The 16678-nt window shown below is 33.9% G+C and overlaps 3 protein-coding genes across 3 annotated transcripts in view; 2 read left to right on the top strand and 1 right to left on the bottom strand.

Annotated features, from left to right (window-relative positions):
- The first annotated feature begins 393 nt into the window (after positions 1-393).
- Positions 394-3775, top strand: LOC21401437 (uncharacterized protein PHLOEM PROTEIN 2-LIKE A4). Its single transcript, XM_024174367.1, has 4 exons — positions 394-566; positions 1204-1286; positions 2789-2924; positions 3125-3775. The coding sequence occupies exons 1-4, from the start codon at positions 394-396 to the stop codon at positions 3495-3497; spliced, it is 765 nt and encodes a 254-aa protein (XP_024030135.1). The 3' UTR covers positions 3498-3775.
- Positions 3776-6292: 2517 nt separating this feature from the next.
- On the top strand, positions 6293-8052 carry LOC21401439 (protein PHLOEM PROTEIN 2-LIKE A1). Its single transcript, XM_010111511.2, has 3 exons — positions 6293-6573; positions 6754-6869; positions 7531-8052. Exons 1-3 carry the CDS (start codon positions 6481-6483, stop codon positions 7904-7906), a joined length of 585 nt encoding a protein of 194 aa, XP_010109813.2. The 5' UTR covers positions 6293-6480; the 3' UTR covers positions 7907-8052.
- Positions 8053-8624: 572 nt separating this feature from the next.
- The window catches only part of LOC21401440 (phosphatase IMPL1, chloroplastic), a 9012-nt gene continuing 958 nt past the window's right edge, over positions 8625-16678 (bottom strand). The window contains exons 2-10 of the mRNA XM_010111512.2: positions 15843-15910; positions 14986-15119; positions 13674-13762; positions 12872-12929; positions 12721-12773; positions 10605-10703; positions 10351-10464; positions 10036-10137; positions 8625-9226 (exon numbers count right to left, since the gene is read on the bottom strand). Of these exons, the coding sequence (XP_010109814.1) occupies positions 9128-9226; positions 10036-10137; positions 10351-10464; positions 10605-10703; positions 12721-12773; positions 12872-12929; positions 13674-13762; positions 14986-15119; positions 15843-15910 (816 nt within the window). The 3' untranslated portion in view covers positions 8625-9127. The remainder of the gene's footprint in view (positions 9227-10035; positions 10138-10350; positions 10465-10604; positions 10704-12720; positions 12774-12871; positions 12930-13673; positions 13763-14985; positions 15120-15842; positions 15911-16678) is intronic.

Genomic DNA, 16678 nt, shown 5'->3' on the forward strand with positions numbered 1-16678 from the left:
ATGGTTTTTATTTTATTATTTTATTTTTTTTGGATTAAAATAGCCCCAACCCGCACTATGCGGATTGGGGGGTGGGGCGGGCATCATGTGACCTGATATACACCCCGACCCGGCCGTGTGAAGATGGAGGGTCTTAAAAAAAAACCCTAAATCCCTAATCACTTTCACTTCTCAGTCTCTCTCACTTCTCACTCCCTCGCCTCCCCACGCCGCCGCCTCAATTCTCACTTCTCCATTCTCAGTTTTTCTTCTCACTTCTCAGTCTCGCCTCCCTGGTTCCCTCACCTCCCCTCGCCGCCGCCTTATTTCTCACTTCTCAGTTTTCAATTTTTTTTCTCAGTTCTCAGTCTCTCTATCTCCAACTCTCCGTTCCTCTTATTCTTCTCACAGTTGATGTCTGCCGCCTCCGCTTCTTCTTCTTCTTCTCTGTTATTATATGGTAATTCAAGACGAAACAGAGAAGAAGAAAAAGCCTTCTTGAGAGGCCAAGTCTTTGCGGAGATGCCCATGGCAAGATTTTTCGGTGGTGCTTCTCCTACTACACCTTTCTGGTTCACCCCCAGAAGGTGCTTACTTTGCTTTCAATGTGTCATTGCTTGATTCTTTTGCTGTCTTTATTCGTGGGTTTTTGTTTGTTATCCTTTTTGGTTGCTATGAAATTATGGGGAAAGAAATAAGTTTATATATATATATATTGGTTTATTGGGATCTTTTGTATGTTCTCTCAACTGGGTATGGAGAAAATTTGAGATTTCTGGGGAAAGAACTTTGATTTTCTTTGTTTCCTCTGTTTCCACCAAACCGATCAACCCGCAAAACTAAGCTTACCCGAGGTAACCCAAAGGGTTACGGATTTGTGGGCCAATGGGAGTGTTGCAGTCCAAATTTCCCTCATCCGGACCTGTGCGGCTCAGCCCAAATTTCAAGCTCAACTTGAGCCTACCCGGCCAAATTACACCCCTACCCCTATCTATATAAATTTTTATTTTTAAAATAGTTTTGCACCATTCTATTGGAATTGGTCAAGAAGTAAGTTCCAAACTATTATAATGTACCATACCACACTGAATAACTAGCGTATTTGTCTTCTTTTATTTATTTATTTATTTATTTTGTTGGCTCTGATTGTCTTTTTTCCTTTTGTTATCATCTAAGAGAGAAGACTTGCAAGCTCTCGGCTCAGTGAATGTCGAGCCGTTGACCAACCTCTCGCCGCCGTTCGTTCCCACCTCGCCGTCAACGCCACCTCGCCGTTGCTGCGTCCTTGCCGTTCGTTGCCAGCTCTGGTAATCTCATTCTCTTTTTCTTTTTTTTTTCTTTTTTTCTCTCTTATTTTGCTGAACCTCAAGTTTGTAACTGTGTAGACTTGAAATACTGATAATATTAGTAATATGATGTACCAAATTGTTGGATTGTTGGTGCACATCAAACAGAGAGATAAATGCAGTATAATTTTATATGGTTTGGTTATATGATATACCAGATAGTGAAAGATACATTGATAATGTTTAAAACTTGATGGACATGAAGGACAAATGTCTTAATTACCTCTAAGTATTTGCTATCAGGTGTTTGTTGAGATTCTTAGGAAAGTGTTTGTTTATTGCCTATCAGGTGTTTGATAAAATTCCTAGGAAGATGTTGGTTTGTATGAAGACTTTGTTGGTTGGTGAACTTTTTTAGACATGAACAAAATTTGGTTGCTGAACTTTGGTTTTTCTACTTGTGAGTTTTTAATTTGGTTATTGGTATATATTAAAGCTTTGAATAGTGAATTTTTGGACATTTGCTAATTTTGAATTGGATTGTAAACTATGATTGCTATTTATTTATTTCTTTTTTATGAATGAACAAACTTTATAATTTCTTTGAAATATTGAAAACTTTTTTAGTCTCAAGTCCAAACCTTCCAAACCAAACCGCTTAAATCGCTAGTTAGTGATTTGATTTAATTTAGTTTTTGTTAAAAATATTAAACCGTATAAACTGCCTTTTTTTTTTATTTGATTGGTGGTTTCACCCGCCCAAACCGCCTGCGAAGACCCTACTATAAAGGGTCTCTTATATGATCGGCCATTGGCAACGTGCTTTGATACCTTAAATGTTCATTTCTGCCAATCTATGTTCATATTTACCTTTCTTTGAACTATCTTAAAATCTATCTTCGCCGACCCAACTTTAAGGTATAGCTTTTTACCACATACAAAGTAGCAAGTTATAATAATATGTGTAGTTCCTAAAAAAAAAAATATATATATATATATATGTCAAAATTAAAAAGTTAATGTATGTGTAGTTATATCATAAGTCATAACAGGGGAAACTAGCTAAAGGAAGATTCTTTTCCCTCTAGTTCATTACATGGTTTTACTAGCGTATGTTATGAATCAATTTTGGCCATCCAAAGTTTTTAAAATACTACTCAAGAAAGAGAACCCCAAACATTGTGGTCGATCCCTTCACTTTGTTTCTATTCAATTGGAATTAATTACGCAGTATACTCAAAGAAATAGTTGAAATTACACCCAAATTGGTCTGTTATTTACCTAACCCTTTACTTCATCTTTTTCAGAAAGAAAACTTCTTTCATTTAATCATAAGCACCAAAATACTATCATGGACCCATTAGAGAGTCCATAGGATCAAACTAAAAACCTGAATCCCTCCTAATGTGAATTTCATTCTATTACTGATTAGTAAATATGCCATAATTGGCCATGAGAATTTCGACAGCCAAAACCATTGTTTTTACCATTGTCTTTATTAATTTTTCTATTCTTATTATCAGTAATTTGTGCCAAAATTGCTGGGTTGACTGTTGACGAGATGGCGAAGACATGCTATATGTTGTATGCAAAGGATCTTTCAATTATTTGGGGCGATGATTCTCGTTACTGGCGTTGGCTGCTTCCAGAAGGAACGAGGTATCTTTCTATATATATTCTTGTAGTGTATATTCTTGATCACTTCAAATGGTTAAGATAGAATTTATAGCTAACACGTGCAATACGGAAATACCATATCATGAAAATTTATGACACACCAAAAAAAAAAAAAAAAAAACCTTGAAAAAATTATTAATACTTAATTATTTCTCATTTGTTGGGCACCAATAATGATGCAGTTGTCATACCAACAAGATGGCTGAACTAATTAACGTATGTTGGCTAGAAGTGCATGGGAATTTTGATACAACGAAGCTGTCGCATGAAACCTTGTATGAAGTGTCATTTGTTGTAAAGTTGAAATCCAACGCTTCTGGTTGGAACAATCCAATGAATGTTGAACTCACTCTCCCGGACGGAAGCAAGCATGTGAACAAAGTCGATATGTCGAAAAAACCGAGAGAACAATGGTTGGAGATCCCTGCCGGAAAATTTAGAACATTCCCCGGAAATTATGGCGAACTAAAATTCCACATGGGCGAACATGACGACAGATATTGGGAGAGCGGGTTGATCGTCATGGGTGTCCAGATACTGCCAAAGATGATATAGTGATCTTTGATCTGAAAGGAGGAGTGATTTATAAGCGAATGACAGATATTTGGCAAATAATCTGCCTTATATGATTTGGACTTTCAGCTTTACTTTGTTCTATGTTTTTAAACAGAGTAAATTAATGTACATGAATGTCAGAAATAAATATGGAGTGAATTCATATGTATGTGAGAAATAATGCACTGGAGATGATCAGTCTCATAAAAGGTAGTTTAAAAGGATTTCTACCCTTTATTTCACTTCTTATGGAAAGCAAGAGCGTAACAAATATATTTGAGAAGAGTGCTCAAAAACATGTGTCACAATATAAACTTATGTTGCAGTTTCATCATCTTAGATACGAGTCTTTTAATCATAAAAGCTAAGCATAAAAATGTGAAACAGAAAAAACGAATAATAACCTAACAAATAAACAGACACATATCATCATAACAATAAACTCATCCCCGTCAGAGAGGGTTCTAATATTAAAATTTAGAGGTAACATTCTCAATTTGCTTCAAACGTTGACACGCACATGTTGTTCGAAAAAAAACTTGCCGGTATACAGATACGAAGAGCCCGTTCAGTTCGTTGATTTTAGTTTTTAATTCGAGTTAAGATGTAATTTTATATAAGAGTTTTTTACTGTGACAAAAAAATTAAATGTGACTGTTTATAATAACTTTTTACTATAACAAAACTCGAAATTTAAACTCAAATTGATGAAATGAACATGGCCGAAATTACTGAACACGACTTTGACGATGTAAATTTCTGCAAATTTACTGATGGATTCCAGAAAACTATTGTTAGCTTTTCAACGATGGTTTGATTAAACCATCCTCATATGTATTGTCAAGTTAGATTCCAGACATAGCCACGTGTACGCACAAGATGACCCTTCAAACGACGGTCAACGTGCCCTGGATTTGAATTGTGACGACGGGAAATCGGTTGTAAAAAAAAATAAACTCTCAAGATGTAAACTTTTTCATTGGCTTCGTTTGAAAGGGAATTGTTGAGAATGTGGCAAATGAAGTCCCACTAATTTAGACATTGAATGGATTATGGGTTTGAAAGAGTTTGGACTACTCCATTACTGCATATATGAAGACCTATGCTGTTCTTGTTGTACACACAAGAATGGGTTTTTTGAGAATATACATGAAAAAAGTTGTAAAAGTAAATAATTTTAGTTTTATAAAAACTAGCTATATATCATGGAGCAATTTTTTTTTTTTTTTTTTTTTTTGGAAGGGACCTTGACAGCAACTTTTGTAGCAACAGGAATAATAAAAATATAAAAGTAATATCTTATCTTCGAATATATTCAACAGGATATTAAATTTTCAATATGAAAAGAGCTAACACACAAATGTCAGATTGAAAGTGATAAGATGCTTCTCTAACATTATTTTTAGCATTCCTTTTTATGACGAACATATTCCAAAAAGATCATGGGCGGCAGACAATAACAAGTTGAAGGAAAAAGTTTGAACTAACATTTATCTTTGTTACTTTGAAGTTATTTTTCCATAACTAATGCCAATTTTTCTTTACTTCTATGAGTAGGTATGAAAATAATATCCTAGAATTTTGTTTTGAATTGTTAATTAATTTGTATCCTCTTATGTTAGATTTACTTATTCTTTTCGTCTTAATATGATTTTGGCACCTAAGTTTTTATTTTTATTTATACTCTGATCATAACGTTGACAAGGCACGATTATTTAATAAGCTTGGCCAAACACGATTATTAAAGAGAGAAAACTAAAAATGCCATCATTGAAGTAACACTATTTTATTTATGCCACTGCTGTAAATTTATCTTATGCCACTAATAACTTACATGTTATTTTTTTCATAAACTGCAGGATATTTTTTGGAACTCAAAAAACCAGCTCTAAAGTCTCCATTTTCCTTCTTAAATCAGGTGCCTAAAGTCTGTCTAAATTGTTAACTTAAGTCTTCTCTCAAAAACTTAAAATAACAACTAAATCCTCAACATATTTACATAAAACCTTATAATAAAAAACATACAATATAATTCATCATTAAATCAATATAATAGAGATAAAATATCATATTAAATAATCATAATAAATATCATTTTGTCTTTCATAAATTTAACATATTGAGTTCCCACGTCGAACTAATTATACTGTACATTAAAATTGAAAACTCAATTAGTCAATTTATATGCTCAATAAAATCATATAATAATTGTAATAATAAAATGTAATGCCAATAAATAACATTAAAGATAAATGCTAAATATAATGCATAATTTTAATTTATTAAATTTAATTATTATTAACTGCTTAATTAAATCTCGGATATTACCATAATTATCTTTTTCCAAACTATCTCGCTAAAATCCAAATGTATCCCACTTAAACATCATTTTCCTACAACCATCTCAAAAACTATTTCTCATATTCATACTCTCACTACAACCATCTCAAATACTATTTCTCATATGCATACTCTAAATAATTCATCGTCTAATTTTCACTACTGAAATATTTTGACCTACATGATTTCTTTTTTTTTATCACTAATCTACACTCAAATAACCTAATTTTTTAAGAAACTTTATCTCCTTGTATTTAAAAAAAGAATCAACAAAATAATTCTTACATACATAACACGTGTATAATAAAAGAGAAATAAAAGAAAGAAATTAGTACAGAGGGGATAAAAAAAAAAAACATTAAAGTGGCCTTATACCGTTAAAGTGACTAATTTGCCCTTTGCCACTCTATAAAGAGCAGTTCCAAAATGGATTGCAGTTCATGTGAAGATGGGGACAGGGTGGTCACAAGAAGACCATCCTCAGTCACAACAAAACAGAGAAGAGAGTGAAAGTTCAGAAAACGCAACAGAAGGAAAGCCAGTGTGCCATTGCAACGCATCAGAAAAAAGGTCCAATGGCGACAACAAAGCGGCGGAATCTGCGAAAACGGCACCGGAAAACATACATAACTTTGACGGCATTATGCAAGATGCAGATTTTGCCATAGACCGGATCTCCAGGGACAAGCTATTCACTCAACTCCAACATGGGATACTCTTGAACCAAAACAGGAAGGCAAGTCTAATATCAAATTTGATGTAATTTTTGTGAGAGCTATAACCGTAACAAAATTAAAATTAAAAATTCGAATCAATAAAATGAACGGGACCTAAATTTAGCTTTTACCACAGATAAAGCAGTAATTAAATGATATTTGTTATAATTGTCTTCATCGAATTTTCTTATCTTTGGCAGAAGTATTGGGTTGACAAGATGGGCAAGAATTGCTTTATGCTTTATGCAAGAGATCTCTCAATTACTTGGAGTGAGAATAACAATTACTGGATATGGCGCCAGCTGAAAGATGCAAGGTATATATCACTTCTGTGATTAGAGGCAATATGGTTTTTCAACCTTGGTTTTTCATTATCTATAATATTTTGATTCTACAAACTGAAAATGGGCAAAGAGACTAATTAAAAATCACATTGATGCCGATTAATTTCTAACTAAAACAACAAAATGATTACAAGACATTGAGTTCCTGATACTATCACCAGCGGCGAAGATCTGTCAACAATTTCAGCTTAGAAAAATTAGACCATCCGCTAATAAAACAATATTATTTATAGAATACGGTCAGTATTTTTCAAAGCTACCATCCATCAACAAAGTCACAAAAAAAAAAAAAAAAAAAAAAATTATTGGCCTAAATACAAAAAAGAATATATATATATAAAACACTATTTTTTATTATTTGCTTTCTTATTGCTCTCACGTCAGATTATTCCGATAATTAATAATAAACACTGCCAGTCATTATAGTACAGATGTGCACAATAATGATTGTTAGTAATTATAGGGATTACTTGTGGTAATTACTAACATGAAACACAAAAGAAAGTTATAATCAACACTTGTGCTATTTATGTGAGTTTTTTTTTTTTTTTTTTTTTTTAATTAGTGCTACATAAAAAAAATAATAACGACTAAAATTGACTTAATATAGTATTTTATATATTATTGATGCAGCGAAGAGTCCATTGAGACAGCTGAGCTGGTGAACGTATGCTGGCTAGAAGTCCATGGAAAATTTGATACCAAAAAGCTGTCACCCGCAAGTTTATATGAAGTAACATTTGTGGTGATGCTGAAATGTACAGCTCATGGGTGGAAAATTCCAGTGAATGTTGCACTCAATCTCCCAGATGGAAGTAAGCAAGAGCGGAAAGTAAGCATGTTACAGCAGCCAAAAGAACAGTGGATGGAGATCCCGGTAGGCGAGTTTCGAACGTCGCCCGAAATGCTTGGGGAGATCCAAGTCTCCATGTATGAATTTGATGGAGGAAAATGGAAGGGAGGGCTGATCATCAAGGGTGTCAAAATACAACCAAAAACAACATGTTGAGTAATGTGTTTTTGGAGGATGTACTGAAGAGTGAGAATGCACTAAAAAATAGTAGAACAAAAAATATTTAATATTTGATGGTCTCAACTCTCAAGTATCAAAAGCTCTTTAATTTCTCTCGTAAAAAGATATATGGTTATTATATATATTATTCATTTGGGTTCCGTGTTGATTCTCTACAATTTCTTTTGTCCATTGCATTTTATGAATTTTTTCCAACAATATCTTGACCAAACACTTAAACAAAAGATCTTTATATGAAATCAAAGTAACTAGCGTACAATTATAAAAAAAATAAAAAAATAAAAAAAATAAAAAAGTAACTAGCGTACAATCTAGATACGAGGCTTTATACAAGATTAAAACCAAATATCATTTTTACACATTTTCACGTGGTTGTGTTATATATGATAGCCACTTGCGGTCCAGACTGATCTTGCAGTTACCATAAATAGCTCTTAATCACTTGGTATATAAATTTAGGGAGAAAGAGCTAAATGCCATTTTCTGAAAGTATATACAGTAATAGCATGTTTGAAAATATCTCTGTCACATAACATACTAACGGTAAATTATTTATTTACGAAGCATATTTACGGTAAACTTATCTTATAAATTTTCTTCGTAAATGAATCATGTACCGGAAATATACGATTTATCATAAATATCTTAGAATATGTTGTTCACCGTAAATATTTAATTAAAAAAAAATGGCCTATTTGCTATAATTTCACTGTAAATGTATGAATAGTGTTCAGCCCATCCTTGTTCACTCCTACTCATTAAGAATATGATATGGATTTGAACAAATTGATATAGCTACAAATAATACAATCCAAAAAATAATAATAATAAAGTGAAAGCAACATCTATGATTTGACTCTTACAACCACGAACTTATTCAACGCTAGCCAGAACAAATGTGTTTTTATTTTGTTTTGAAAACATGATAAGTTGGCATTTTGCAAGTTACAATAGACCGATTCTGAGCAATCAGGATATTGACTCTTAAACTGGAGGAACCAATTCTTTTTCAGCCTGGATCAAGTGTGCTCCTCAAGTTCTTTATACAAGTAGACAAGAGATGGAGATCAGGGGAAGAATTACGAGAGTCGGCGAGGAGAGAATGAAAACATTTGTCATGCAAGAGAGACCAAGGACCGATTTGTTGAGCGGATGTTCATAGCGTGTTGTTAAGCGAAAAAAGCACCCTTTGCCGCATCAAAGGTCTGTGGTGTAGTTCTCAGGCTTGAACCACAATGAGTGTTCAAAATTTTCACTCTTCAATTTCTCTGTTGCAGGGGCAATCTTCTCCAAAAGCTGCATTTCACAAACAAATTAGAGTAATTTTGAAAGGGAATCCCAATCATAAAGTCACCCTCTACTTTGTTTCCCTTCTTTATCCAAGCCCACCTTATCCTCATTTTTCAGCATACCTACAAAGTGACACCCTCTCTATCACGTCTCCACATCCAAAGAACGGTTAGCATTGGATAAGACGAAAGTGAAAGAGAATAAGAATGTCATTGAGAAGTTTACCACAACCACTCTAAAAAGGACGAGATCCCGAAGTTAAGGAAAACCACTAAAGTGGACAAGAATGACCCCTAACATGGCTGCTGAAGTGGCTGAGCTCAGAGAAATATTTGCCCCTTGGTTGCTATGTATAGGAGGGATAAAGCCCTGCTTTTGCAGTCTTTTTTCAGAGGGGCAAGTATTCATACTGAATGTAATTTCCCACCATGGTTTGGATGTGGAGATTGGAGGAGAAAAGAGTGTGTGTGTGCGTGTGTGTGTGCGCGCGCGCGCGTGAGAGAGAGAGAGAGAATTTTTAAATTTGACTTATCCTCCAGAGTAAGCAGTAATGTGGGCTTGGATAAGGGGGGAGATGGTAGATGTCATGCTATAATTGGAACACACTTTGAAAATTTATCCAATTGATTAACGCCTGACCAATAAAAGGAATAGATTAAACACAATTTTAAAAACTTGATGCAATTCTTTAATCATCACAAGAAAATGATTGCCATTTTTGCCAAAACCTTAAACTACAGGGAAAGTGTGAATATCTGAAACAAAAACAAAAAAATGTTGGTACTTGATACTTTAAACAAGGAGAAATGACTAACCCTGGCATGCAATGCACCGTTGGATACCAAGACAGACCTATCAAATACACAAAACTTTCCACCATCCATGCGAGTAATTGCTCCACCAGCTTCTTCAACAATCTGTTCAAAAATGAAAGAAACAAAACGAATAATTTAAAGCTTTTGAAACATCCACCAAAATACACTGGAAGAATATGTCTATACGTTTCTTTGTAGGTGCTAAAGAACAAAATAAAGCACTCTTGTCGCAAGAATTGAAAAAATGAAAGACCCAGGGTACCAAAGAGAATGTGTTTGTGGAGAGAAAAGGTAAAGAAAATAAATAATGATTACCAAAACACCAGCAGCCATATCCCATGGCTTCAGACGATATTCCCAATATGCTTCAACAATCCCTAGAGCGACATGGCACATGTCTACTGCAGCGGCACCAAGTCTTCTCACACCCTAATATTAAAAACAGAAATGATAAAGAAAATCAAATTATGCATATGGGTGTGTTGTATAAAAATGAGAGATGAAAATAGATAGAGAAATATTTATCACTGAAAAAAAAATAATAATGAAGATAGCATATCCATTAATACCCTGCTAATATCAGTGAATTCTTTAAATAACTCCATGTTTGTGGCCCATGCATGATCATGTTCGTAGCCAAACCCAGTAACTAGAAGAGAACGCTCCACCTTAAAAGGAAGAAGAAGATGGGTTGCAATAAGATTAGAAAACAACTAAATGAATGCAAAAAAAAAAAAAAAAAAGAAAAAAAAAAAAAAAAAGGCATATCCACAGTTAAATTCTGCTCTATACAAATTGTGAAATGTACTTTTCCTCTCAAATTTTCATCAGATCACACAATCCCCCCTACTTCGTATTGTCATGTCCCTTACTAAATGAGGTTCGTCCACCCCAAAGAAGTTATTGAAAAAGAAAAATCCCTAGCTTTCAACAGTCAAAACTCAGAACCCAAAAAAGCCCAAAACTTAATTCAATCAACTAACTACTATCTTATCATCAAGTTTATCTACAGAAATACAGCATAGACATTTCTTCCCGCAAAATCTTACCACAAATAAGTCCAGAAATCTCATAATGAACTATGTCAATTTAGTTCGTCGAGAAAATTATACCACAACTCCAATGCTAGCTCACAATGAAGAAAAAAGAATTCCAGACTTTCTTCAGAGTTTTGACATATGACATACAACGAAGAAGACGATTGAATTTGGTTTCCATTGGGTGCTAGCACAAAGAAAAAATGACCTGATTAGTTTGGTGGGGAGGAATAAGGATTGCAAAAAATTTTGGAATGGGGTTATACATACTTACTAGGGCAATATGGCTTGAAAGGAATAAATGGATTTTTGATGATGGTGAGGACAGGGAGCATGAGAAGATTTGGGAGAGAGAGATAAACTTCTGGTCAGCTCTTACAGTTGAGAGTTCGAGGGGTTTTCTTTTCTGATTTATTACGGGATTTGAATTCCTTTTTGAGAGATCAGGCTTAGTTCGACATCTCTATAGTTTTGGTCTGGTGCTTGTGATCACCAATTCTTTTATCTTTTTTTATTTGTCAATGAATTGTAGTTTCTTATCAAAAGAAAAAAGGAAAAGGAAAAGAAATGACACACCACGAATCAGACAATAGAATAGAGATTTCTCCTTTGCAGCATATTAAAAGTATTAGTCTGTGAAAGTTATACGTTAACAATTCTACGATAGATTTGATCTTTCAAATAAGGGGGTTTCAGTGAAATGTGTTGTCAATCAACGAACGGAACTATGGTTCAAATTGGAAGAGAGAAAAAAAAAAACTGAGAAATCGAACCCCACCGAAGCAGTTTCTTTAAATAGATTCTTGGTAATACAACCATCTCCTTTTAACAGAAACCCCATTCTCAAACCATGTCTGCTGCCATTTAGGTCACGAAAAACTAGAACATTCTGGAAGATCGAAAATCAAGGATTAGAATCATTTTTTCCCTATTCCCAATAGTACAAATTTATAGAGGTTTTACTGTACATTATGAGTCTGCATATATGATAAAAGGTAAGGACACTGAGAAAAATCACAATTCAAAGCATCTTCTCAGGAGTCAGGACAAAGCCCAGAACCATCCCCAGGAACTAATTTAATGAGCCAACAAGTTTTGAATACCTTGGGAAATGAATCTCTATAGACTTGTAAAAGAATATCCAAACAACAATGTATAGACTCATTTGGTTGAAGACTGTATTTTCTTCAATGACCATAACCAGAAAGAATCTTGTTCCAAAATAAGCCTTCACAACCACATCCCAAAAATGCTATCTTTTTTCCCTTGATTTACCAAATCCCAAACTCCCTTTATACTTCCATTACCACTGGATACCAAGCTAGTAAGTATCTTTTGAGCCATTATATTTTCCCTTGCACAAAAAGTTTCTCAGCATCCACTCCAGACGAAAGGTACTCAAAATGCAGAAAAGAGGAGAGTAAATAGGCACCCTTGTGAAAATAAATCTTTTCATATAATATCATTTAACCTTCAAGTTGATTTTCTTTTTTTCTTTTTGAATTTCCCAATGCCACAATCTTATTACTTGCATTCTATAATTCAAACTAAAATTAAGAAAACTAAAGACATGGAAGCAAAAAAATCGCAACTACTAAGGTAAAGATATCAAAATCCAAATAATCATCTCTGTTCAAGAGAGACCAACCTGCTCTGTTTGACTCACATGAATCTTTTTGCCATTACAGAATGCTCCCCCACCTAAGATAAGAAAGATCAACTCTCCAATCTTAGGTACATGATCAAGTTGAAACTCAAATAAGGAAGGAGATGCAACTAGTTTGATCTAACTTTCTCACCAGCAGTAGCAGAAAATGTGCGTGTATTCCAACACATTGGGCCCCCAACAAACTCTACCTGAGAAAAATAAAATAAAATAACCTGTTTTCTATTTCGCAGGGGAAAAGAATTATATGCTAAGCTTTGCATCAGTAACTTAAAGTATATCCACGTTATCTCGTATTAGAAAACGAGGCAGATATGCTATCCTTTGTTTTTTTTTTTTTCCTGCCCCTTTTCCAACAAGAATTTCTCTCCATGATTTAATGTCTTTTGTGTCACTAGTTCAAGGATTGCAATACTGATCTTAATTCTAAAGCGTGAGAAGCTTACAACAACATAGGTGTTGTTAAATAAGCATCCAAGCATCTCTCGACTTCATAATTGGTAGTCGCTGGTATTGAGGGGGGGAAAAAAAGCCCATGTTGTATTTTTCTGTAAGAAGGTTTTAGACTGTTTCTTCTGCACATTAAAATTAAAAAAAAAAAGGGGGGTGGGGGGTGGGGTTGGGGGTTCAGAAAAGAGAATGTAGGTACCCTTTTGTTTACATAGCCAGCATTCACATTTGGAAAGAGAAATCTTCTAAGAGAAAGGTGATAGATACAAATTACTCTCGAAACAGATAAACCATCTTTTTAACCTCTTGAATCCATATTTGTAACTTGATTTAATATTCCATTCAATGCCTCCTCTTGCTAGTATCAACTTCAATAAAATAATGCCACAAGACAGAATCGTGCAGTCATATCCACAAGCAAACTAACACGTATGCACTCACACAAATGATGTAGGAAGAATAATCTGAAATCAATAGATTAGTACCACAGATGCAGCAGCAGGTTTTCCTCGAAACAGGACTCCTACAGAAACAGCAAAGGAAGGATAACAGTGTGCGAAATTTGTTGTCCCATCTACAAGTATTTGAAAGGTCAGATAACCACAGTTCCACAAAATTTATATACATTTATTTTCGTGACAAGCCCACGATGCTTTTTGTTTATAATATCTCTCATGCAGGACCAAGATAGATTAAAGAAAGAGAGAGAAAGAGAAGGAAGAGAAGAATTGAGGGAAGAAGCAGAAGAATTTAGAGAGAAGAGACAATAAAAGAGAGGAAATGTTTGAACTCAGTAAGAATCATGAAAGTTTGATAAAGTAAACCGTTCATACAAACTCAAATAAATCCTAGTAGATAAACATGAAATAAAATAACTTAAATATAACTCAAATTCTAAATAACTATTACTTCAAAGATAATTGTAAATCCTATATTTAAATTCCTAATATAATTATCCCTGTTCCCCATCATCTCCCACCGACTATCCATCTTCATAACTATGCATGAGCAGTAATAAGAATACTATTGGTAGATGTCACTTTAAGTAATTATCAAGGATTTGCAAAGTCAACAAGAAAGCCATTTGAGGTTAGCTGCAGTGGTTGCGTGCGTTGTGTGTGCGTGTGTCACCAAGGTAAACTTGGTGATTTCATTCCTTGTTGGTAAAGTGGGAGCCATAAGCTCCACGCCTAATATATATATACATATTCTTAATACATATATATATACACAGACATATATATATATATATAAGGAAAAGTCAACGACAAGTAGAAGCATAAGGAGTATAGACTACATCCTAGAAAGTTAAAACTACAGGTAAAGATGTGGATTATGACAATGAAGAAATAATAGTGCTGAAACTTTAGCCAAAAATTTGAATAAGAAGGCAGAAGCTTCCAAGTTTCAGATAATTATTTTTAGAACAAATTACACTTTTTCCACCCGAACTATAGTCCTTGCTACAAAATGCTCCCAAACTTTAATTTTAGCCTTTTTTCCCCGAACTTCAACAACTCTTGCAAATTTTCCCCCTCAACTAAATTTTTGGCGGAAAATGCCACGTGAAATACAAAAACTAACAAAAAAACTCTTTACTAAGATTTTTAACATAAATAACACGTATCAAACAAATAATGGTGTCGTTGAACCATTTCTAGTACACAATTAGTTCGGGGGGGGGGGGGAACGTGTAATTTGTCTTTATTTTTTATTTTATTTTTTTTGGTTGAATTATTCTTTTTTGCATATAACCGAAAATAATTACCCAAAAACATCGAGTGGAGAGAGACAAACCCAGAGGATCAATGCACCACAAATAATCTGAAGATGAATCTCCTATAATTCCACCCTCCTCCCCAAGAACAAGGTGATCTCCAAAGTTCTTGTTCACAACATCCAAAATTGCAGCCTCACTCATTTTGTCTGTACTGCAAATATATTTTCATAGATGTGTAAATTTGCATGGGAAGCTATATTTTAAGGAAAAAGAGCCAAAAACACATAATGAAAGCTTAAACAACGAAGTAAACTACTACCAGAATGCGTAAAAATTAATCCATGTAATGCCAGCAAATAAAAATAAAGCAGAAGATTTAGCATAGATTAAAAAAAATGATAGAATATGATACTCCTAGTCTCCTAATTAACTGACTATAATTTGATAGCATAACTCCCAAATTTCTGTGTCTGTGTTTCAAATAGAGAGAGGTTTCTATGTTAGTAACATAATACTAGAAAATTACATGGATTTTTGTATCTCCAAGTTTCCACCTTCCAATTCATTGTTTGGGATAATATGGACCCCATTTCACCTCAACTAAATAGCAGCGTATTAAATCAGGAAATAGGAACCATTACAGAACATGTATTGTTTGATAAACTAAGGGAAAATTTGTTTCCTGGAATTGGGAGATCATTGTGTTAAATAAAGGTAACTTCAAAGGAACGGAACAAAGTTTGATCAAAATGAGAAAACGAAAACCTATTGAAAGTGAAAATACATTCAAAGAGCATGCTCAAGATAAAATGTCGGGCGTGTAAATTCTGTCTGTTCTACCGTAACATACAAAGTATAAAACCTCCACTTTATTCAACTAAAACAAATATCATAAATATACATCCTAAAATAAGTGATTTGCAATAGTTCTCACTCAGTAACTAAATCAGTTACTCCTTTGTAGGAAATATTTTGAGGCTTGTTAACGGCTTCCATAACAACCTGAAAAGAATACAAAAATGAAAGGTAGAATGGAAACAATTAAGAAAAATTCATAGAAACTAAATAGCGAAGAAACTAATGTATCAGAGATATACAACGCATATTGCAGGTTAAGAAATATACTCGTAGTGTCCACACAAATTTTTAATGTACAACATATATTATTAGTGCATATGCTTGTGCGTGTACACACACCATGATTGTATGCACGTACATTTTTGCTAGTAAATCTTCGGCATAACATTTCATCAATTACTTTAACTGTGTTTGGTGAGAGGGAAAGAAAATAAGAAGCTTAGGTGAAGAAAATGGAGAGGAAGGAGGACCTTTCTCTTATAGAGAGATATTATAATTGGAGATCTTTGAAGGATTTAAATCCCTCACCGAATCCATTTCCTTTTCTTTTCTCTCCTACCAAACAACCATGGTCCCAAAATCTTCCACTAATTCCCTTACACTATTCCTTCCTTTCACTTTTCCCTATTACCAAACGAGCTCAATGGTGAAGGTCCCAGCATTGAATGATCGTATGAGCTTTACACTATTTCATTGTGTATAAAATATAAATTGGTATTGAAAGAAACGACTATTGACTAATTAAAAAAGAGTGATAGTTCAGAAACCTCCACAAGTTCATCACTCAAGTGACAAATTTGGAGTTATTATCACTAATTTAAGGATGGAAACCAATTTTTCAGGGGTGACTCATGCAAGTCAACTCCAAATGCAAGATAAAATGCAGGTCGAGCTATATATATATATATATAT

This window comes from Morus notabilis, unplaced genomic scaffold (assembly GCF_000414095.1).
Source record: "Morus notabilis unplaced genomic scaffold, ASM41409v2 Scaffold96, whole genome shotgun sequence".
Classification (NCBI taxonomy): domain Eukaryota; kingdom Viridiplantae; phylum Streptophyta; class Magnoliopsida; order Rosales; family Moraceae; genus Morus; species Morus notabilis.

Bases quoted from the DNA above. Each gene is read 5' to 3' on its own strand.
- LOC21401437 (XM_024174367.1), top strand. From the start codon at position 394: ATGTCTGCCGCCTCCGCTTCTTCTTCTTCTTCTCTGTTATTATATGGT. The intron at 567-1,203 runs GTGCTTACTTTG...GAGCCGTTGACC, and splicing joins TTCTGGTTCACCCCCAGAAG to AACCTCTCGCCGCCGTTCGT. The intron at 2,925-3,124 runs GTATCTTTCTAT...ATAATGATGCAG, and splicing joins CTGCTTCCAGAAGGAACGAG to TTGTCATACCAACAAGATGG.
- LOC21401439 (XM_010111511.2), top strand. From the start codon at position 6,481: ATGCAAGATGCAGATTTTGCCATAGACCGGATCTCCAGGGACAAGCTA. The intron at 6,574-6,753 runs GCAAGTCTAATA...TATCTTTGGCAG, and splicing joins TCTTGAACCAAAACAGGAAG to AAGTATTGGGTTGACAAGAT. The intron at 6,870-7,530 runs GTATATATCACT...TTATTGATGCAG, and splicing joins CGCCAGCTGAAAGATGCAAG to CGAAGAGTCCATTGAGACAG.